The sequence below is a fragment of the Canis lupus genome, chromosome 1, assembly GCF_003254725.2.
Source record: "Canis lupus dingo isolate Sandy chromosome 1, ASM325472v2, whole genome shotgun sequence".
In the NCBI taxonomy this organism is placed as follows: Eukaryota; Metazoa; Chordata; class Mammalia; order Carnivora; family Canidae; genus Canis; species Canis lupus.
This window is the reverse complement of record NC_064243.1, coordinates 21665853-21690239: the sequence shown is the minus strand read 5'-3', so window position 1 is coordinate 21690239 and position 24387 is coordinate 21665853. Positions and strand designations below refer to the sequence as shown.

Below are 24387 nucleotides of genomic sequence, written 5' to 3'. Positions count from 1 at the left end.
CTGAATTGCTTTTCAGGATAAGCCAGTTTAACATGACTAAAGCCTATGGAATTTCCCAGATCCCCGTTCTAACATCTGACTTAGCCATTCCCTACATTGACTGTCTGCAAAGAGAAAGGCAGGGCAAGGAAGAATAAGAAGTGAGGAGCAAGAACTGAGCTATTGAAAAAGCAGTTATTTCTCATTACATGCATGTAAAACAATACTGACACCTTTGTCTTCTCACTTATGAATAATATATTTTGTTTTATTGGGAATATGATAGTATGATTCACTTCCCAATGTGATTTGACATAGAAGTCTTTAATTCTAAATTCTCCATGAACGTGGCTTTCCAAAGCCATGCTTCTTAAGTGTCCTACACCTGGTAACCACCTGCAGACCTTATTAAAATGCAGGTTTTGACTCAGTGGCTCTGAAGGGAAGCCTGAGATCCTGCATTTCCCAGAAGATTCCAGAACGTGCTGCCACTCTGGGGCTCACACTTTGCGATAGTGAGGTTCTAGAACATACCATGTGCCCTTCACCTGCAGTTCATGGAAGAACTCGCGGGTTTTGTGACTCACTTGAAAACACGCTCACCTGTGTGTGTTTGCGTGTGTGCGCGCGCACGCACATTTTTCCCAGTAGGTGAATTTATAGCTTTTGTTAGAGTCTCAAATTGTTCATTCTCTATAACAAGTTAAGGACCACTTAACCTGCCACTTTGTCATCACCCAGCATTTAGGCTCAGTTGTGCAATGCCAACAACAAAATGTTTTTGTTTTGCTTCATTTTGCTTTTGATTTTCATCCAAAAGCCTTGAGTAAAGTAACTTTCTGGAATCTAAGGCCGAGAGCTGAACACTTTAGCCCTCCCCAAATGAAATTCTGCAAAATTAAGCCATTCATTTTCTTGTACAAACACCTGGGGCCTTAGTATATATTTGTCAATGCCTGATGAAGGAATTAGATTAATAGTTCAATGTCTTAAAAGAATTCCCACTTCTGAAGCTGTCTCATTTTTGTTGTTTTTTAAAGGAAGACTAGTAGGTAAGATTCATAACTGTCTGTGATAAATTTTCTCCAGAAAAGGGGGTTCTGTGGGAAACGGATATGTGTTGTCATTTGGGGAGGTCATCGTGACCTGTCCCCGGCATCCCCTGTTCTGGTGTGCAATGGAAAGCACTTCAGCAGAGCCTGGATGATTACGCACACACTTCCTCAAAGAGTGACTCATTGTGCAATGAAAATTTGAGGCTCAGCCAACGTCATCCCAGGATGACGAGCATATGAAATCCATAAAAAAATGTTTTTTAAAGAAACTTTTGTTGGTGGTAAGGTAAATGAATCTATAAACAGTAATAATGTAAATCACAGAGAACGGGCGATAATAAAAGAAATGGTATTTGAGTAGTGAAGACGTTAGGTTGTATTATATGATATCTTGAAAAATATCATCATAAATCATTTATTGGGCAATAAATCATTCTAAGGAGTAAATATATGTTTGAGGAGGCTTGGTAAGTAATAAAGAGCCCATGAGAGAGAGGGGAGTTTTTAAAGAAAAAGAACCTGCTTCTCCAATAAGCATTTGAACAATTAAAGTCTACCTCCCTCCCTCTGTCTTTTTTTTCTCCTTCTCTCCCTTATCCCACTAACCTCTTTCTTTTTCTTTCTTTTACATTGTTTGGCTTTTTTTCTCTGGGTCACAGCTTCTTAATTTAAATGGTAACAGATCCTATACAAGCACCTACAGGTATATAAGTATTTGAATTTGAGAAATTGAAGATCAGAGAGAGAAACAATGATAGAATATTGGAAAGTACCATGAGAAGAGTGCTCAAAAGCTTCCTGCCCCCCTAATTTCTTGATGTTTGTAATATTTGAGAATTTTCTGCACATATTTACCTTTCTCCTTGAGCCTTTGGGTTAGACAGCTGATGGGAGGGCCTGAAAGTTAACTCCGTGCCAGTAGGGGGGCCAGGTCTGTCGCTCAGGCTCCATCCCCCTCTCCTGTTTCAGTAACAGTGCACTCACTGTCTTCCAGATGCCACACAGTCAGTCCCTTCCTAATTAGTTCTTGCATTTATTCTTAGATTCTTACCTCTTTATTTAATCTACGTGTAGTATGATTCTAATGAAATATTTCACCCTTGCGTGATTTATCTTCCAAACCACATTTAATATCATAATAGACCCCACTTTTCGATATCCTTTAATATCGCAATAAAACCTAATAGGTGGTGGGTCCCAGTAGATACTCAAGAAAAAAGTGAACTGATTCCAACCATGGTGATATGTTTGCAGACTTCGGTACTGACAATTGCCATTAGCAGACAGTTAACCGTGAATTTGCTATTTGATATAATCTTCACAGAAACACAAAGAGGAAAGTAGTGACTCATGATGAAACTCAGGATCAGAGTAGATAAGGTAATTAAAACAATGTTACAATATATCAAAATGTCAGGGCCAGGATCTGAACCTAGGACTTTCTGAAACGAAAACCTGCTTTTCTGAAAAAGTTTTTGGTTTTATGTATATGCATATAGGTTTTATGTATATGTATAGGTTTTATGTATTTGTAAAATATACATAAAATTGCCAAGGATTATGCAATTAGTAATGTCACAAATAATAAACATTCCACTTATATTTTAGCATCTCCCTTAACATGTAAATATGGAGAGAGAGGAAGAGAGAGATTATTTTTTTCCAGAAATATTCTGATGCTATCCCAAGACATGAAACTCCAGATACATTCACAGGAGGAAAAGGAAAAGTGGATTTTATTTTTTTCTGTCTTCTCCATGTATTATTTACATTTCCATTGGCTTTTATTTTGTCACCTTTTTTTTTCATTTTCCTTTACAAATATGTATTGATTACATATTTTTTTATACTTGAATTAGCCCAACACACACAACCAGAGAAAGTTTTATTTCTTGTTGGAAGACTAAAATAAATATCTAGATAGATGTCAAGAACCCAGAGATACTATGGGCTTATTTATTAGCCCAATACAAGATAATCTACAGCCTTTTTTTTTTCAGAACCAGCTTCCAGTCATCTTATAGATACAAACTATTCAGAAACGTCATGCTGCAGAACATGTCAAATATTGAAAAGTTATAGAACATTGCACAACAATATATTTTCCTTATAAATAATTTCCCATATATGGACTTGAACGGATCTTCTTTCTGGCCCAGCATGACAAGGATTAGTCAGAATTGTTCATTGACATTTTGTTCCATTACAAATAAAGAATAAAATGTCAATTAACCAATATCTTTGGGGGATAAACTATTTTCAAGAAATTGCTTCTCTGGATAACTCAGGGTAAAACACAAATCACTTCATGATTTAAAAAAATGCTTATCAGTTGGCAATCCTATGACAGCTACAAACTAAGGAGTATGAAAAATGCCATCCTGCCTGTGTCTTGTCCGTAAATCCCACACCATCTCTGTAAAGTAGATCATGTCATTTTATATGGAAAGCACCCAGAGTATAGGAGAATTGAATAACATCTCTAAGGTCACAGTTACTAAAGTGCAGGGACAAGATGTAATGGCTACTTCTGCATGATGGTTGTATTCTTTCTCGATTGCTGGAGAATCACACAAGTGTGCTAGGAAGAAGGACCAGAGTGAGGAAAATGCTAGGCATGAGAAAGTGCAACATATTTTCAGAGTCTGCAGGTAACGCTCTTTTGCCAGAGAGAATGATTCCTAGAGTAATCACGAGATAATAAGCTGGGAAAGGGTAGAGCACGGACTGAGGAGAATCAAGTCACAAACTGAGATTTAGATGGAATGTGTGTAATGTAGATTGATGGAAGTGAGAACAGATGGAAGAGACAGCTGCAGGACTTATCTTCCAAAAGAAGAAACAGGCAATTGAGTGAATAAATTGGCTCTGAAGAATGAGGGAGAAAGTGCGGGCGGGCCAAGGTGACTCAGTTCTTTGAATCCTGTGTCTTGAGGAACACGGTTATAAGCAAACAGAAAGAGGGAAGTGAGTTGAGAAGGCACTGCATGGGAGGAAAGGGAGAGTCAGAGAGAGTGGAGTCTGTTGAGCCAGAAGGAGCAGGGGACACCCTACTGCAGGTGTACAGCAGATGTGGGCAAGTGGGAGGAATTCAAGAGGGAGTCACAACTGAAGAGTGGATTAGACAATCATTTTCAGAGAAGTGAGAGTTTTAGCACATGGTGGATAGATGACAACTCCTAGAGAAATAATTTGGAGGAAAAGAAATTTGATAAAGAAATCTAAGGCAAGTCTACATTTTATGAGGGAGTAAAAAAAGAAGTACTCGAGATAGGAGAATAATGATGGTATAATTTTTCAGAAGCAAAGAAGGAAGAGCATCTCAAGGAAAAGGCAAGTTTAAATATAATAGTTCCTTGTTCCAAAGTTGCCATCGTTTTTTTTTCTTCTAATATTCTATTATAAAAAATTAAATGCTCAGAAAAATTGTGCAAGTGAACTCCCTTATACCCACCACTTAGATTCTATAATTAATGGGTTTTTATATTTTTGCCTCAAATTTATTCATCCATTCATCCACCTTAATTTTTGATGCATTTCAAAGGAAATTGCAGACATCAATTCACTTTACCCCTAACTATCTCAGCAAGTGTAGAAAGATGCTATTGCCTTTGGAATATCCCATTGATTTACTTTAACTTTAAGGTGAAAAAAAAAACTATAATAATTGTACAGAATCAATTGTAAGAAGCATCCTGGTTTCGGGAATATTGCTGTGAATCTTAGAACTGAGAAAATGTAATACTAACCAATCCCATAGAGAGGTTTATAAGGCAGATACCCATTAGGCTGAAAAATTATGACAATATTTATGACCTTTATATCTGACATTTCTATAGACTAGTGAGATCAAAAGCCAGATGTCTGAGAAAACCATGATGGATAAATAAATAGGTAATGTGCAAGGGTAGACAACCCCTAAAAGTATGGTAGCAAAATATATATAAGAAGTTGGCTTCTCAAAGGAGAAAATGGAAATGCTTGCCTAACTTCCTTTCCTCAATGGCTCACATATTCTTTGGGGTGGAAGTAGTGATGGTGTTTAACGTACGGTTGAAAATATTTTTAAGGTTTATGATCATTGACTTATATAATCACCTTATTGACTAAGTAAGTTGCCCTGAGTTTTTAAAATGTTTTTGTACCAAAAGTATTATTCATATAATGTTGTGCTTTGGTCAGTCTGAGAGATATACTCGTAAAAGTTGGAATATATTGGGTTAATATGATAGTGTACTAACTCCAGAATGTAATCTAGAAGTTATATTTCTGGCCACAGTATCTTGATATCCATCCAATTCTATGTGTGTGTGTGTGTGTGTGTGTGTGTGTGTGCATGAAAGAGAGAAACAAAGGGATATTTGATGACTTCTTTTAAGAACAAAACCAGATTTTAAGCATCAAGTAAATCAGGATAATAAGGAATCTGGGTCTGAATAATCAAGATTATACTACAAAACCAGACTCCTCTGTGGCTAATTGTCTTTCTAAAAGGAAATATTTCCAATATTGACAAAATGGATTGATTTTTGGAAAGTAAAGACCGTTATATTTATGTCCAGTGAAATACACCAGAAATGCAATCTGTTGCATACTAATGTGGATGAATTTGGGAATGATGATATTGTACATGGAGTACATAATTACAAAAGTTGTGTGAGAGGGATGTCTGGATTTCTGCTAGTTTCTGCATTTTTCTGAGGCTTTCATGAAATGATATGGAAACTTTATGCAGTGTCATTTGTTTCTTTATGAATCCAGAATATGGTTTCTCTGAAGTCTGATAACTAGAATACCAGCAAAAATGAGATAATACAAGAAGGGTTTTTAAGCCTATTTTTCATAAAAGAATAGAGTTGACAATTCTCCTCCTATGAGCACAAAACATCTAAATTGATGAATTGATGTAAATAAAAAGCTCAAACCTGTTGCTTCTTGTTGCAAATAGAGTAGAAAAAGTTAGAAGGAAAGGATCAATTTGGGAGGAGGACACAACTGTCTCTTTAATAACAAACTAAAAATAACGTGGAATATCCATCAAATTAACTGAGAGGCTTTTTGACTTTGACATTATATGCAAAAGAATATAGGAAATCACAGTGGACCTATGAACTTGAGCTGTGGGAGCCTGCCAATAAACGACACAGGTAAAAAAAAAATAATACTAAAAAATAAAAATAAATAAATAAACAAACAAACAAATATTAAAAAATAAAAAATAAACAACACAGGTGCTTAGATTTGGTTTTGTAGGCTTTGTTTTATTAATAAATGGTCAGGGAACCTCAGAAAAGCATCAACAGAAAGGGGGAGACCTGGAAGTGTTCTGGCAAATTCATTTCTCAAGATCATTGATGATTTTTCTGAAACCTTTTTTACTCCAGAAGATATCTAAATCAAGAAGCAGCAGAAACAAGCAGAATTATGAGTGCAAGAGTCTCTGCAGCCTCCTCTGCTTGTTGTTGTCTTGTTTCCAGGAATGAATTCTACAAAGTATGACGTCAGCTCTACTGTGTAGGAATTAGGTAGTGATGTACGTCCTAAGGACAAAAAGACATGTTAGACAATGATTTTGTCCTTGAGGCCTTCTTGTCTATCCTATTCTTAGTCATTATTTCCCAACATAATTATAAATGCAAAATAAACACCTCCCTTGTATACAGGATTTTTAAGCCATCTGGGACAATATTTACCTCATGTCTTCAACCCAGTTGGTCACCTCATTAACACATCCTCAGTGTTTCCCTTATTTTTGAAGAGAGATGAGAAGGTTAGGAGAAGAGCACAAAGCTTCTGTCCCAGAAGTGACGTTGAGGCATGTTCCTCACCTTTAAAATAGAATACAGACTAAATGCTCGGAGACTGATGCCAAAGCTCATATACTTGAGATTCAGTCACTCACGAGGAATGCCTGAAGCTGTTGTATCTAGGTAAATACAGCCACTCGCTTTTTTGTTCAATATATTGTCAACATGAAAAGGTAGAGAATATTATGCTTCCCATATACATGTTCCTTATTTCTTCCAGAACCTCAAGAGCTCCTTGCGTATGAGAAGTGTGTACAGCTCTATACTTCCATTTTCCCCCAGACATCCTGAGCACAGAGTAGTTATTTAATAGTAAATACATGTTAGAGTGATATTATGGTTCACATAGAAACCAGACCGAGAGAGGTCATTTCATCTGTCAGAATGGGTCAGAGACCAAGTGGAGAGGTGAACCCAAGCCTCTTCGAAACTACCCATTTTATCTGTATTCTGGAAGGTGAAGAAGTGGAAAATGAGATATGAAATGGGAAAAAGTAGGCAAGGATGTGAAAATTAATATTGAAATCAAAATCATGCTACCCAGTGGCCTCTGATTTGAGCCAGAGGAGTCTGTTCACTCTGTTCCTTTTGCAGCCTCTGCCGGCATTTCTCACCAAGAGTCATTTTACTTGGGAGAACCCTCTGCAGAGAGATGCTAGCAGGAGTTTGCACCTGGCAGTCATACATTATGTACCTAATGAGCAAATGAAATGTTTAATAACAGTACTGTGAAAATAAAGCTTAAAACAGTAAATTCCCGCTGAGGCTGCTTATCTACACCTGATGCACATGGCTGGGCCATCTCAGATCTTCAGCTTCATTTGTATTTTATCCCCTCAGTGGGTCCTGCTGAGGAGAGTAACATTAAAACCAAAGCAGTGCTCACTTAATTAGTTGTATATCAGTGTAAACCCATTTATTTAGCGTATCAACATCATGTGTTCTACCTAAGGGTCGCCTGAAATACTCCTTCAACATGCACCCTGGGTAGGGGAAAATCTATAGTGGTTTCAGATGGGGCATTTATAAATTTAAATTTTTCAATTAGTCATAGATAATGTAAACTCACTGTGATTCCACACTGCCCATTTTTTAGGTGAACTGTCTATTGTAAGTTTGAAATAAAAAAGCAAAACAATCATAGTTGTTATGGCTTTTCATTAATACCTTTAAGAGAAAATGATAACATTTTTTTTTCTAGAAAGTACCAGTTTAACTCATAAGTTACTATAATTGGATTTTAAGGATATACTTGCTAGAGATTTCTTTGGAATCATTTTTTACCATGGATTAACTAATGCTTCCTGAATCTTAAGGAGGGCAAAGAAATCCAAATGTAAAGTTCAGTATGGGAAGAATAGCTGTATTCTCTTTCCTTGTGGAAAAGGAAAGATTAAATTGTTTGACCTTTCTAGGTATAAAGAAACCGAGACCCAAAGAAAGTAGGCTGCTGAGTCAAAAGTTACAAAACTATGTGACAGGGTCTCCTAAGTCCCAGGTTAGGACTCTTTCTCAATATTTAGATATTTATTTGAATACACACTCTGTGCTCAGAATTTATTGTGTAGATCATACATATTTTACTATCATGGGAAGAAAAAGTAAATAATACAGGATATCAGAAACCTTTTGTCATGAACACCAGCTTGATCTTCAGGATTAGGAACCCCTCATCTCTCAAAGGCTCATCTATGAAGGGAGACAGTTTTTCACGGCCCCAGTGCCAGCCCTCTTATCACGAGCTGCCACCCTCAGCTCTGCTCACATCCTCTGAGAGTGACATGGGTGTTCTTGTTTACATCTGACAGTTGCTCTTCATATTTGCGCGTGACCACAGACGATCCTGACTGCCAGGTTAAGGTTATATTATATTAGCAGCTGAAAGCACGGAAAGAATTCTTTTAATTTTTGTCTCTTGCTTTTGCTTTGATATATTGCTCTGATAAAACCCGTAGAAGTTGCATTGAAATTTCTCATGTTTCGACCAATTACCAAGCTAAGTTCAGTTCTCCAAAGCAAAGAAATACATGCAAAGACTTATCTGTTGGTTACTCCCTGTATCTACAAAAAATAAGAAAACCTCGCAAAAATTCTATCATTTCTCAACATTGAAGAACGGACATTTAATACCCTGGTGTAAATGCTTTTTATAATTCCTACTGTTTCCATTAGTTCTTTGGGAAGGTACGATTGTGGTTCTCTTTCAGTGTGTCAAAACACCGCTGGCTACAGCAAAGGCTTAGCCTTAAGGCAGCCTGTGAAGAGGGAAGTACACAGAGAATAGGGGGGCACCAGGGCTGCAAGAACAAAGTTAGCTTTTAAACTGGTGTCTGAGGGCAGCATAGAAAAGGCCAAATAACAATGGAGGATAAGTGGCAATGCCCCACCTGTTACTGAAGTCGAGGAAGGTTCAACATGAAGGAATGGACTCAAAATAAATAAATGGTCCCCCAACAATCACCATCATCAGTAGGTCAGAAGCGGCAAGATGTTTCCCAGCGTCCTCTTCAGATGAGACTGAACTCCAAGCCATCACTTTCTAATACAAATGCTAAAAGATTACACTGAGCATAGCTTGAGCATAGCTTGAGCATAGCTCATGCCATGGGACTTGAGCATAGCTCATGCTATGAGACAGGTGATTTTATATAAAGATGTTTGCTTGATTTGAATGGTGTAGAAAATGAATTCAGAATTTAACCATTTGGGCAAGCCCTTAATAAGGTCTCCAGCAAGAGGTGAAGGATTAAAGGCATGTCTCATGGTCCTATGGAGAGACAGGGATGCAGACTAGAAAATCCAGCCAGGAACCACGAACACATGGTGAACTAGAAGTGCTTGAGTAAGGAAAGAAGCTCAGCTTGGTGAGTTTGTAAGGATGCACCTCTCACCAGTGTCCAGATTTAAAAGATCGGTGGTTCTGGGGCACCTGGGGGGTTCAGTGGTTGAGCATCTGCCTTCAGCTCAAGGCATGATCCCAGGGTCCTGGGATTGAGTCCAGCATCGGGCTCCCTGCAGGGAGCCTGCTTCTCCCTCTTCCTATGTCTCTGCCCCTCCCTGTGTCTCTCATGAATAAATAAATAAAATCTTTGAAAAAAAAAAAAAAAGATTGGTGGTGGTTTAGAGTAGAAAATGCTGAAGCTACCCAAACGCAAACATAGCATAGGAACAGAGTCCATGTACACCCAAGAGCATGCACATCAGAGTTTCAATGTAGCATATTTTCATAGAAATCTTTGTTTTACAGTTATCTGCTCCCCTTTACTAAAGGGCATTTCTGAGATCAAAGTTGTCTTTTCTGCTATTGGTAAATCTCTCCTGGGAAATGTCCCTCAGAGTCTTTTCTTAATTCCCCATCCAGGAAAAGGAAATAAAAATATTTAAGGCCATAAAGTACAATCAGACAAACACTGCTAATAACGAACTCTAAAATTTGTTCAAATTCTTCACCTATACTGGAGTTTTATTGAAATTAATTTGACCTTGATCCTTTGGTCTCCAGGGACCTTGGTGTTCTGTTCAGCAAGATAAAGGGAAGGTCACTAGATGAACTCCAAGAGCCCTCTAGGGGCCAGCATTCTGAATTTCTTTGAATCTGTGAAAATGACTTGAGAAAAGGCAGTCACTTGAGGTTTAAACACTCTGTGTGGTCTTTGAAGCTGAGACAATGTCTTTAGCTCCTTTTGTAAAATGCAATGTCTTATATATTGTTCAACACTCAGTGGGTTCTGAATGTATAACTGCTGCCTGGACACTAGAGAAAATCAATTATAATGATCTTCTTTCTAATAGATCTGAGTTATGGTACGCTTTAGGCATACTTGCATCATATTGTAATACTCTAAGTATTTTAGATGCAGTATAATACATCATGCAGCTGCCCAAGTGTTTAGGACCCAGGACAGAAAACAAACCATCAGAATATACTTTTATACTGAGAAATGTAATTTTTCCACATGCAAAACCACAACAAACAAGGGAAATATTAGGGGATTTAATAGAAGAGTCCAATACATTCTCAAGTCATCTTTATTCCTATATGTTTCTTGGTATAAAACATGCACAGCTTATTTGAATTTCCTATACAATAAGCTGTGCCTTTGTCATGGCTTCTTGTGTAATTCTCTTTGTAGATATCTATGTTAAAGTGAATTGATTTGCAATATGCGTTAGATACACACGTGTTTAAGATACACATGTGTTTAAGACTTGAATTGTAGATTTTTCAGACATAGTTTAGTTTATTAAAAGTTTTGAAGCTAGGGGAGCCTGAGTGTCACAGGCAGTTGAGAGTCTTGGTTTTGGCTCAGGTCATGATCTCAGGGTCATGAGATCAGCATGGAGTCTGCTTGAGATTCTCTCTCCCTCTCCCTCTGCACCTCCTGCTCATGCTCTCTCTCTACCTCTCTCTATCTCTCTAAAATAAATAAATAAGTCTATAAAAATATATATATAAATAAAAAATTTAAAGCTAAAAAATTAAAAATAAAAAAATTCATAATCAAGAAAACCTAAGTCAAAATTATAGCAAAAATAAACAAAGATACGTACAGAAAAAAAAAGATATGTACAGAAATCTGTATTAGTTTTTAAAATGCACCTACTCTATTAAATATAGGGAAGGAAGAGATAGCTCATGGAATATTCTAAGAGAAGCATCTTTCTATGGCAAAGCTAAATTCAGGTTTAAGCAGAACATGGTGAACATTGTAGAAGGGAAGATAATCATAATTCAGGAAATGTAACTCAAAGTCGGGATTCAAAAGATACATTCTCAAGGTTCACCAGTCCTCTATGAAAATTCCTTTTTAACCCTCCTCCTTTCATGTTAGTAATTATCTACAATATTAATGTGAATTACACATATTGGAGCATCAGGGGAGCCATTTTATGGAATCACTTTGCCAGGGGTTTTAGTTCCTGTCTTTGTATTTCAGTTTAGAACTAAGTTGGCTCTAGGAACATCGCATTTATAGTCAGAAGCTAAAGAGAAAATGATAGGGGTAGACTTAATATACCAAGAGTTTGTTTATATCCGATGGCGACAAGCTGGCACCACATTCTCCAGAAGAGATGTTTGCCTCTTGTTCAACCAGAGGAAACTGGTAGTCTTAACCTGAGCATATGAGACAAACCCAAGGGACTTATGCCATAACAGTCAGTACCACATTTAAATGGCTGTTTTGTTTTACCCAAACCAACTCATTCATCATATTAAATTAATGACATTAATTCAAATTGTGCTATTTCTACAGGACTTTGCTATTTAACTTTAAATATGTTTCAAGTTTTAGCATAGTATAAGAACTACAAGTTTGTAAAAGCTATGCCATGTGTTATATTTGTATATATTTCATTAACATTGTAATAAATGTAGTTTAAATCAATACCAGAGTTTATTAGAATGTTGTTTTCCCCTTTATGTTAAAAGCTAATTCAACCATGAGAAAACACAATAAATAGTTTTTACTCCCAAGTTACTTACAGTCTTTGAACTAGACTCTCTGTTCTTATACATTGCTTCTTCAAAGAGCTCACTTAAATTGGATGGGCTAGATCAACACATTCATGCTAAAGCCTTGCTGTGCTCAGTGGAGTTAGACAGATCTTGGTACACACCCTTACACATCTGCCCTTTTCTAAATGCGTGAGCTTGGGTAAGGTACTTCATTTCTTCTTCAGTTTAGCATCCTCATATGTGACCTGAAAATTCACATATTGTTTTGACAGTTAAATATTGATAATAGCTTGCCCTCTTTGTACAAATTACAGAGATCAGGCACTTTAATTACATAATCTTATTTTAATCCTCACAAAGTATCATTCCCATTTTACAGAAGAAGAAACAGGCCAAGGGAAGTTAAGTCAATTGACCAATGGATTGCATGGCTAGTACATAGTTGAGCTTTCCAGGATCTGGATGTAGACTGGACTGATGAATCCCAAATTCTTCCCCACTATGTTTTTTGTTGTTTTTTGTTTTGTTTTGTTTTGTTTTGTTTTACCTAAAATGACTTAAAGTACTTAGTATAGGTCTGGAGCTTAATAGGAACTCAGTAAATTTCCTCTCTCAAAGAAAATGATTGCCATTCCTCCTGTGGAATCATCCTCTAGTGATAAATCACTCCAAATGCAAACTGTTTTTTTTAATTTTATTTATTTATTCATGAGAGACACACAGAGAGAGAGAGAGAGGCAGAGACACAGGCAGAGGGAGAAACAGGCTCCATGCAGGGAGCCCGACGCAGGACCCGATCCCAGGTCTCCAGGATCACGACCTGGCCTGAAGGCGGTGCTAAACCGCTGAGCCACCTGGGCTGTCCCAAATGCAAACTTGTGATCCCTGAAGTTTAAGAATGAAAGACTAGAAGTATGAAGGAATTCAAGCTAGGCCATATAAATATGAAAGTATGAGAAAAGGTGCTTTGATATGATTCATCATTATTTTGCGTAGCATGTACCCAATTGCTGGCCTCTTTAGACTGTTTGCATTACTTTTTCCCAATAGGCAAATGCCCACAATTTCTTTGATGGTATAATAACCTCTGAGTTTTATTAAATAGAATTATGTTTACCAAAGTTTAACCAAAGTATGATCATAACAAAACATTTTTCCCCAAAATATATATTAGTAGACCATTAGGATCATTAGAACTCAAATGTCATTGTTGATGATACAAGAGAACTCAGGGAAACATCTTCCCATGCTTTTTAAAAATATTTTATTTTATTTTTTTAATTAATTAACATATAACGTATTAGTGGTTTCAGAGGTAGAGGTCAGTGATTCATCAATCTTATATAAATACCCAGTGGTCATTACATCACATGCCCTCTTTAATGCCCATCAGCCAGTTACCCCGTCCCCTCACTTCCTCCCCTCCAGCACCCCTCAGTTTGTTTCCTATGATTAAGAGTCTCTTATGGTTTGTCTCCCTCTCTGATTATTCAATACCCTCTGTGCTGAGGTTTTGACAGCTAAGAATCACAAAGTCCTTAGGTATGCGAGGTATACTAGCTGATTCAACAAGCCTTCATAAAGGTTTTATTTTAGGCTATAAGGACAAATTATATTACGCTACAAGCTAAGCAGGATTTATAAGACAAATTTCAGACCCAAAAGAAAAGGTAGCCATTGTTTATAACAGACAGAAATGTCATCTAGTAGAAACTCAGCATTTCCCACAAATGATTTGATTTTATTGAGAGAAGCGATACTGATCAGGACAGCATAATATCTTTTTTTTTTTCCCAAAAGAGAATTAATAATGAGATTCTGTTGGTTTAGCCATGAAGGACTTTCTTTTACTATAACATCTAGTAGTCATTTGTTAGACCAAGAGTGACCATCTCTTTTAATTGCACAAATATTCCTTGGAACTGTTAAACAGTTTAGACTTTATTTAGGCAAGCTAGCACAAGTCTTTGTGACCCAAAGCTGAGACTGGCACCAAATGAGTTCTACTGACACTTTGTAGGGCGTGATGAACAGTCCGGAGCTCCCAGGCAACCTTTCACAGGATGATTTGGAATCCACTTGAAATTACGCATGACTGGTAGAGCTTCATCTGGAGAGGCCTAATCAGAATTTGTCTTCCGTTCAATAGAAATAAAATGAGCCCATTCATTGTGTCATAATTCATCTCCATACTACAGAATGAACAATAACCTAAAATCAATGCCAACCCACTAGAGTTGGCTTACATGCTTGAGAGATTGTTCCCCAGAATGTTTTATACATTACTTTCATCACTCTGTGTTTTCTATTTCAGGGCCTACTCTTCCCAAGACTCACGTGAAAACAGCCTCTCTTGGGTTGGCTGGAAAGGCCAGATCTCCTTTGCTCCCTGTATCTGTGCCAACAGCCCCTGAAGTATCCGAGGAGAGCCACAAAGCAACAGAGGATCCAGCCAATGTAAGGCCATCCTTGAAATTTATGCTGTGTCAGGTGAAGCAGTGACTACTGCTGTACTTAAAAATCAATCTTAAAAATACAAGCAGGTGACTATAGAATGTGTGACTTTACATCCTTGCACACCTATATATGTCTATAGATGTATATATGTATATTAACTTCCAGTGGGTTGAAATGCCTTGCCATTTAACTACATGTATGATGATTCTTTAAAATAAAAAAAATAATAATAACAAAAAGCTATACTCTGAAGACTTTTCTGAAGTAATCAGATATGTGACTTTTAAAATCATATGATAGCCTAGAAATATAGAATTGCAAAGAAGAAAATACAAAATGAAGAAATGAAGTAAGGAGCTTAAGAAGAAAGAGAAGGAACTGACATATTTTGAATATAGGAGAAAATGTAGTTATTTGAGAGAAAATGTTTGCTAACTAAAGGAAGTAGCTCAAAAGCGATCACATTAGAAAACTCTGAAAATCAATGGAGACCAAAAAATTCTAAATTTTGAGAAAGCAAAACAGTTCTCCCAAAAATACATTATGAAGGAGATTTGAAAAGATGTTGCCTAAAGGCGGAGATTTAGAGAACTCTAGAGTGTTTCTGAGTATACTTCAAGAGAAGGCATTTAAAAGGAGAACAAGGAACTACCATATCATATACCTTGAAAAATTACGGTGGAAGGGGGAAAAAAACGATGAGAAAAACAAGTTAGGATCATTTCATTTGAATGAACAATAAACTTTTTCTTGACTTTATCATGTTAGTTCTGTAAGCAATAAGAGATTCCAACTACATGGAAACCAAGGAATCGAGATATGTGTATGTGTGTGAATGTGTGGCAGAAGCATGTTATATGACTAATATACTTTTCATTTACTTTAAAAAGATTCAAATTTATAGTAATCGATTGTGCTACTCTGTGAGGAGTTGGCTGTTTAGTGCGATATTCGTTTAGTCTCAGGGTCATTGGCCATGTCTCAAGTCAGGTCAAAGTCCTAAATTTATGTAACATATCTCGTCTCATAAGGAATTATGTCAGGTGACCCATATCTGCGTTTAAGGTTGATTCTAAAGAGTGGCAGCCGAAGCTCTAATATGAAAAGTAGTAAGATTATACATTCAAGGATATATAGGACTAGGGCCAATAAACTAGATCAGCACTGTCCTATAGAAATATAATGTAAACTACATGTGTAATTTTAAATTTCCTAGAAGCCACATTAGAAGATGTAAAAAGAAATGAGATTAATTTTAATTCTATCCTTCGCCCAGCCCAATATTTCCAAAATGTCATTTCAACATGCAATAAATCCGAAGAAATTGTCAAAAAGATATTTTACATATTTTGTACTAAGTGCTCAGACTCCAGTGTGTATTTTATATATATAACACATTTTTTTAAGATTGTATTTATTTATGTATGAGATACACACAGAGAAAGGGGGGGGGGGGCAGAGACACAGGCAGAGGGAGAAGCAGGCTCCATGCAGGGAGCCCGATGTGGGATTCGATCCTGGGTCTCCAGTATCACACCCTGGGCCAAAGGCGGTGCTAAACCGCTGAGCCACCCAGGGATCCCCAACACATTTTAATTCAGACTAATCGCATTTCAAAAATCCAGTAGCTACATGTTGCTGGGGGTTGCTATGTTGGACAATGGTATCCAGATAATTCAAGAAAAATACAATCCAGATAACCTTTTAGGAAATGAGTAATCACCTCCCATCAACCTCCCTCTTAGTATGTAGACCAGTTTTTTGAGCCAACTTGGCTACTTTTCAATCTCCCTTAAGCTCCAGAGAGTATGCGGTATATGACCCAGCCAGTCCTTGGTATGCTGAGACTTGTGTAAGAAGGTACCCTCTTCAACACACTTAATGCCATGCATTTTGAACTGTTTCCTTAGTGGCTAGAGCGGGTTGGTGCCCATCCCCATGTAGTCTCCAGCAGTGTGCTCTTGGATCATTGGTGTTTATTGGGCAGAGTTAGGGACACGTTCTGACCAGGTGGTGAGTAATGCTTTCTGTCCTACACAGAGCTAGAAATCATGACTTAGGCTTCATGGTCTTGATAATTTAATCCAATGAATGGCCAAGAATAATCAATCAGGGCAGGTCTGCATTTGTCAAAATAAAGTGTACTTTGAGAAAAGAAACAAACAAACAAGAAAGCCCCTAATATTTACCGAGCAGATAATACCACCAACAATGACCCATTGAATCCTCCCAGCTACCCAGTGAGGCAAGTTTGTTATTCCCATTTGACACATGAACAGATAGATAGAAAAAGAGCAAGTATATAAAAGTGGGATTCATATCAATACCACAGCCTTATTACCCCCGCTGGCTAGTCCTCAAAATTACCAGGGGGCGGGGAGCTGCCTGGGTGACGGTCCGGTAAGCGTCTGCCTTCAGCTTGGGTCACGATCCAGGGTCCTGGGGTCAAGCCCCGCGTCAGGCTCCCTGCTCAGTGGGGAGTCTGCTTCTCTCTCTCCCCCACCCCCCTTACCCTTGCTGTGCTTGCTCTTTCTCTCTCTCAAGTAAATTTTTTTTAAAATCTTAAAAAAATGATACTTGGCAAGCTTTAAAAAGAAATACTTGAGAAACTAAAAAGAGATACTCTAACCATCTCACACTTAACTGAATCGGGATTCCTGAGGCCAACAATGAGAGTGTCTGTGATAACTAATGATCCCGTATTACTAATGACCTGATCGCAGTGGCTCCCAAGGGGTAAGAGTTATAGAGAATACGTTCACTAAGACTCCTTCGTTTTACCCACCAATCAAATCGTGCTGTACGATGGCATTTACGACCGTGCACACAGCCAACTCTGGTTTGGGGTGAGAATTTTGTTTCCACACACAAGCTAGAGTCATAATCCTCAGACCTCTCATCGGTCAAGGCAAAGCCCATCAAACTCTGAAAAAAAAATGTCCCTATGCTGAGTTATGAAGAAAAGAAACATATTGATGTACCTTCTGTTCATATCCTGCTGGGTGACCTACAGTAAGGGACAGGAGTAAGGTGCTGAATATGCACCACATGATGGCCACTATGATTGTCACTAAATGTTCCACGAGATGCTCAGAATAGCCTATGGGTTAGAGAAGGTCATCATTTTATAGCTGAGAACTGTGTATCAAGTGTCACTGACTTATCAGAGACTATACAGCTAGACTAGTAGAACTTGATGTGAAATACTTTTTTTTTTTTTTAACTCTAATGCTTTTTCCTCAACACACAGTTAGTGAAGTTAGTGAAACGGCTTGCAGCCACTCCTCTCATCGCCACCTCTTTTCTTGCCGGCCTCTTCATTCAATGATCATATTCTGAGCGCAGCCTCTTGCTGTGGCTACGGGCCACCGTGTCATGCCTCATAATACAGAGTAAACCAACGAGACGTGGCCACTGCCTTCGTAAAAGGAGTTCATCGATATTCACCTTACTGACTCTTTGTTCTCATTCTTTCCGTAGGTGTATGAACAGGATGATTTGAGTGAACAAATGGCAAGTTTGGAAGGGCTGATGAAGCAGCTGAATGCCATCACAGGCTCGGCCTTTTAACACATATTACCCAGTTGATGAGGTGTATTTTCTGGGAACTTTGCAGCATCCCAGTTACCCATAAACAGCACACCTGTGTCCAAGAACTCTTAACCAGTGTACAGGTCAACCATCGGGACCACTCAGTTATGGAAGATCCTGGAGCAGTTCAGAAGGAATAAGCATCCCTTCTTTCCTAGGCATCAGGAAGTTCACAATGCTCACTGTTACCCTAAACAAAAGCGAAGATGCATCTTCACTGCAGTGTCAAAGCTGAAGCTGCTAGACTAGTCCTGGGTCTTTGCTGCTGCAGTGATCACACTGTCATACCTAACGCTTAGGTTTTCCTCCATCGAGGCCCGTCATTTCCTTTCTGTGTAGGTCTAGTCTTTCCAAATGCAAGTGCATTATCGAAGCCTGTACCATGCCGTGGCAAATAAGTGCAAGCTCATTATCATGCTTTCAACTTCCAAGGACAAAGCGCCCGTGGTCATTCTCTCACTACATAGCACCAAAGGGTTGGATGTTTTCTTAACAGCACAAAAAAAAAGTGAATAAGTAGACAAACAAAAGGCAGCGAATTGCTTGTTTTGTAACTCAGACATTCATCTTGCACAAGTGGTGGATATTAGCAAGTGGCTGTAAAATTCACCCATTTTTAACAAGTATCTGTAAATCCACCCTTGGTTAATATTTATGTCTGGAGAACAGGAACATAAAAATCTGTAACCAGTGGCATCCTGCCAGCAGCAGTTTGTTTCCTGAAAGAGGATACAATATGCAATCTTCTCAGACACACGGTAATTATGTGCTTAAGCTTGTAATAGGACACTTTTCAATTTGGGTGGCTTTTGTGCCATTTCACACTGTGATGACATTTCTAAGCTTCACCACGGCCGTCCTTCTCAGAAGTCTGGCCGGAAGAGCTCCCCCCCTTCATCCTATCCCCCCCACCCCACCCCCCGGGGTCTCCTTGGCAGCCAGCCTTGGGCGCGGTGGCCAGCTCCACACACCGCTGCCACCTGACCCACGTCCCTGTCACCCTCTGTGGAAATGGCAGACGCCCTGAGAACAGACCTGAAAAAGGGAAGGAAAATGGAAGACGGTCTCAAACTTTACCTGCTCTTGGGTGATGTCATTTCTGCCAACGTGGTCCTCGCTGACTTAGAGCGGAGGGTATTGGTCAGGGGCAACCACCAGGCCCTGTTGTCAAGGGACCTCCCTACGCTGTCTGCCCAGAGGCAGAGAGGAGCGGAGGGGAAGGTGCCACTTGACACTTGTGACACATTCTAAATCCAGTGGATGCTTTTCAGAGCTGCATCTTCATTGTGACCTAGAATTTGAAACTTCGAATGCCATGTTTATCCACAGCTTGGAACTAGGTGAAATTAAGAACATTCTGTGTGCACCTTTTCAGTTTCTGAATTTTCAGCTGCATTTGGAGTTAATCCCTGTTTATGCAGCTGAATCGCCAAAAGGGAGCTAGTTTGCATATTTATCAGTTAGGCGACTTGAAAACCCAATAAGAGAGTTTCAGCTGAATTATTCCTTTCAGCTCTGTCTTTGATTTCAAGCTTGAGTAGGTCATAATTTTAAAAGAGCATGGAAGGGATAGGATCTTTACAACCTAATAGCTCCTTTTATTAGGTGGGTAATTATATATGAATCCCTGAATAAAATATTTTGAGCAAAATGGCACTGTAACAGAAGTAATAATTCAGATTATTTTTTTACAGTTTTATGTCGGGAAGGAAATCTGATGTCAAAGAGAGGGCTTGTTCAAATGGTTCATTAGAAAGTCTGGTCCATTTGTGAAATTGTTCCTTCAACAAGAGTGCTTATTCAATTTACTAAGATTTTCTTGAAGTTCTTCTGAAGAGCTATGTGACGTTATTCTACGGGGCGGATTATTCTTCTTCAAAATCTGGGCACTTAGGTAAACAGCCCTCCACTGACCGGGAACAAGGCATTTCCTAGCATAATGTTGCATCTAGCAGAAGCAATTCATTACCTCAGAACATGTTTATCAGGCTAGCTTTCCCCTCTCCAGGTCCCAGAACGCCCCCTCCATTTCTAACACCAATAAACGAGGAACATTCTCTGATGGCATCTGTTATCCGAGGAATGTCTTCCTGAGTGCTCTGTTTGGGATGGGCTGCAAATCTCAAATTTCAGACTGAGTCACATCTTCAACCTATAGACTGTATCTGGACAACCAAGGGAACTACCATTCTTCACAAAATTCTAGATGACTCTTGTCGGAGTCGCTGACCTCAACAAATAAAAAAAAAAAATTTAAGACTACATGAAAATATGCATTATTTGTTTTCAGTGAGAGGTACATTTCTGGTACATGCTCTTGAAGCTTGTATAAGGAAATACAATGGTTTATTTTAGTCATTGGTAATGCTAATAAGTCTTTGCTTCATGCCTTGAAGATATTAGTAGAATCCATTTAAATTCTCTGAAGACACTCCTGTGTGCTTTACCCAATGGCTTTATTTTTTTTTAAGATTTTACTTACTTATTTATTCATGAGAGACACACAAACAGAGAGAGAGAGAGGCAGAGACCCAGGCAGAGGGAGAAGCAGGCTCCACGCAGGAGCCCAACGTGGGACTCGATCCCGGGTCTCCAGGATCAGGCCCTGGGCTGAAGGCAGCGCTAAACCTCTGAGCCACCCAGGTGTCCCTACCCAATGGCTTTAATATGCGATGATCTTACCACACCTTTTGTTAAACTCTGCTCCCCACTGTCTCAAAGAGTTCGCATAGGTATATAACTGCCTCCTCAAGTCTTCAGGTAACTTTGTAATTTCCCAGCCTTCTGATGTCTTGACAAGAAGCAGTCCGTGAAGACTGCAGGACAGCCTCTATTTTGTTCCCACTCTGAGCCTAGTTCATAACATACAGGGCTCCTTAAGCTCATAAATCTCTCTGACTCCCAAAGGGCGGTGCTTGACAGCCAACCAGGAGCCCTGCCACCAGGACTCATTTCTCCCTGAAAAAGAAGAAAATAAAACTTGGCAGGGCATGCTCAGGCCTCCCGTGCACTGCACTGAACTGTCAGGCAAGAGCCTCTTCTTGAAAAAGTTTGGTATTTTTCTTTTGTATTTCATACCGATGAGAAAGCTGTTTTTCTTTCCTCTAGAAACTTCTGCATTTGTTAAATTCACAGAAAAGCAGTTAGCTCAAAATGCCTAAGGCATATTCCGGAGGATGCTCTAGCCAAAAGTTAAATATTTCCTAGTGATTCATATTCAGTAAAAAAAAAAAAAAAAAAAAAAAAAAGAGGCATAGCTACCTCTTTGTAGCTTATAGCACTATAAGCTTCTAGAATATTTAAATAATGGAACTTCGCATTTGGGTATTTTAAAATGCACACTCAGTTGAACAATCTGGAAAAGAAAAGAGAGAAACAGATCAAGCCAGAGATATAAGAGGTGAATTTATTAAGGCTTCCTGTGAGGGATTGGATATAATGCTGTTCTCTGCAAAATAAGGGATGTTCACGATGGCACGTATGGTTTAGTCCTCTGCCTTGGTAGGAGCTACAAGAGGTGAATGTCCCAGCATCAGTGCATCATTCCCGTCAGTATTTGGAAGCTTTAAAGTGTGGCACTCAAGGCTTTTCCAATAAAGAATCCCTAAGTATAGGTTTTTCTGGAAACCCTTCATAGTCTGTGTTTGAAGATGGTTGCTCATTCTGATCCACCCTTTTGATCCATCTGTCCGCTGACTCTGTTTAGAGAAACGTCTAAAGTCTTCTCCAAGTTTAATAGAAGGTTTCATGTGGCAGCTGGACTGTACTCCAACAACAACAAAAAGTCACCTCCAAAGACATCACCTTACCATTTCGCTTGAAATTGTATCCCAGACTCAGACTTATTATTTTAGAATTTCTGTCTCTAGTCCATAAAAGAGAGAAAAACAGAAAAAAAAGTTTCTTAGTGTTAGGTGTGTTTAGAGAAGACAAAATCATCTGGGCTTTAAGGTAGATGTAGAACGAGGTTGCTTTCCCTCCCTCAACCAACCAGTTTACTTTGCACAGTCGTGGACCGTGCGGAGGGCTGGCGGCTGGTATCCTATAGCCTTCGTAACCCCGTAGCCTATACAGGGCCCGTGGCAGAGTAGGGCTGCAGAAGCAGGCATACACTCAAATCTGCAATCTCTCTCTTTTTAAATCACTTTCTTTTTTTAAGATTTTATGTATTTATTCATGAGAAGCAGAGACACAGGCAGAGGGAGAAGCAAGCTCCATGCAGGGAGCCCGACGTGGGACTCGATCCCGGGTCTCCAGGGTCACGCCCTGGGCCAAAGGCAGATGCTCCACCGCTGAGCCCCCCGGGCGTCCCTTAAATTACTTTCAAAGCACCATTTTACTCATCATGTCCATTTCTCTAGTGACTTTCAGAAATCACTTAAATATTGCACAGAAAAGCTCTTCACTGGATTCCCATGTTTTAAATTACATTAGATGCTTAGAGAATCCCACATATTCTGTGTGATATTCCATTCCAGTGAAAAATACACATTCCCATGCCTCAGTGTACTTTGCTGTCCAAATACCTGCTTCCAAAAAAGTAATGATGAAACAAAATGCCTATTTCCTGGTCAGTGAGGCTATATCGGAGACCAGCACCGTGCCCATAGCCGCGAATAAATACTGCTTCTGGGCTCTGCGTTGCTGCCGTTGGGTAACGTTCACTTGGCAACTTCTGGCTGCACTCTCTGAAGGAGATCTTCTCCTGCTCTCAGTAGAGAGCCTTTGTACATTGTCATCCTATACGTTTTTGTTGGCTGGAGAGCAACAGCAAAACTCTGCAAGATGTCACAGATGCGTGGGCCAAGGGATCTCACTGTGTGCTGAAAGTGTATTTTCAGATGCAAGAAAGGAATGTTGGCGAGGAGGAGAAATGCTGTTTTTTATCATTGTAGGGTAAACCTGGCAATTCTGAACTTTGTGAATTGTCAGCTTGTTTGGGGGATGGGTGGGTGGGTCTGGGGTGTACTTTTTATAAGTAATATTTAATTTATTATTTAGAGTGGCTTCTTTTTGGATAATTTATGATAAAAAGGGAGATCTGGTTGGGAATCTAGATACGGCTATTAAAGCTGCAGTGTTCCGTACCTCAGAGGGACCACTTTGGAAATGAATTGTCCGTTGCTGAGTATGGGGATACGTCCAGGCAAAGCCTCCGCTGAAGCTTCATCATCACCACCTTCTCCCTTTCCAGGGTCATTCAAACAAGATAACACCAAATCTGAAATATTCCGATAGCATTTTGCAGATCAGTGCTACTCATTCTCTCAAAGGGCTTTGCAATTCGAATTGTTAGTGTGCTAGTGGTAGGTTTATTTGGTAGCAATGGGTATACTACAGCTTTAACTAGCCTTAGTGGAAAAAGAAATTTTTTGTTGCTACAAAACACCTTTAAAAAAGAAAAAAAAAAAAAAGGTATTTTGAGCCTACAAAGAGTTTCTTTGAACTGTCAAGACTCTAGCATTGTTAACCAAATTAGACTAGTGATTGCAATATTTAAGTGTAAATCTTGTTCTATGAGAAAGGATACTTGCTTACAGTTTCAAACAATGACTGTTTCTACACGATCTTGTATACTACCACATGAGGAAAAAGGGGTTTTGTAATCACTGTAGAACAGTCTCATATTCATTTTTTATAGAAATGTTATTCCAATGGTGCATTTTTTGTTTAATAAATAAAGTTTTGATACAAAACTCTTTGCTCTAGTTATTTATATTAAATGGCTGACACAAAAGGCCCTGGACCCTGACGCCCGCCTGTCTATTCTTATCCTCGGGATACGTACTGTCTCTTGTGGCATCTGGAGCAGAGGCTGCATGCGGTGCTCTGCTGTAGCCCCTTGGATCCTTATCCTTATCCCCTGGATCCTTATCCTTGGATCCTGCACATGCCCAGGACGGCTTCAGTCCCAACAGCCAATACCCATGACTTTTTGTTGGAGGGATGCCTCACGCTGCCAGCCCCTACTTTGCCTACATGCACGGGGAGCTGGACATCTCCCATCACACCCCAGCCATAGCTGCGGAGTACTCTGGCC

The 24387-nt window shown here is 39.0% G+C and overlaps 1 protein-coding gene across 5 annotated transcripts in view; it reads left to right on the top strand.

The window, feature by feature from the left end:
• Positions 1 to 21595, top strand: part of DCC (DCC netrin 1 receptor) — a 1086886-nt gene extending 1065291 nt beyond the window's left edge. For all 5 annotated transcript variants that reach the window (XM_035700550.2, XM_035700549.2, XM_025422244.3 and 2 more), the window contains 2 exons: positions 14614 to 14756; positions 18237 to 21595. In XM_035700550.2, coding sequence (XP_035556443.1) covers positions 14614 to 14756; positions 18237 to 18326 — 233 coding nt within the window. In that variant the 3' untranslated portion in view covers positions 18327 to 21595. The remainder of the gene's footprint in view (positions 1 to 14613; positions 14757 to 18236) is intronic.
• Positions 21596 to 24387: the final 2792 nt, after the last annotated feature.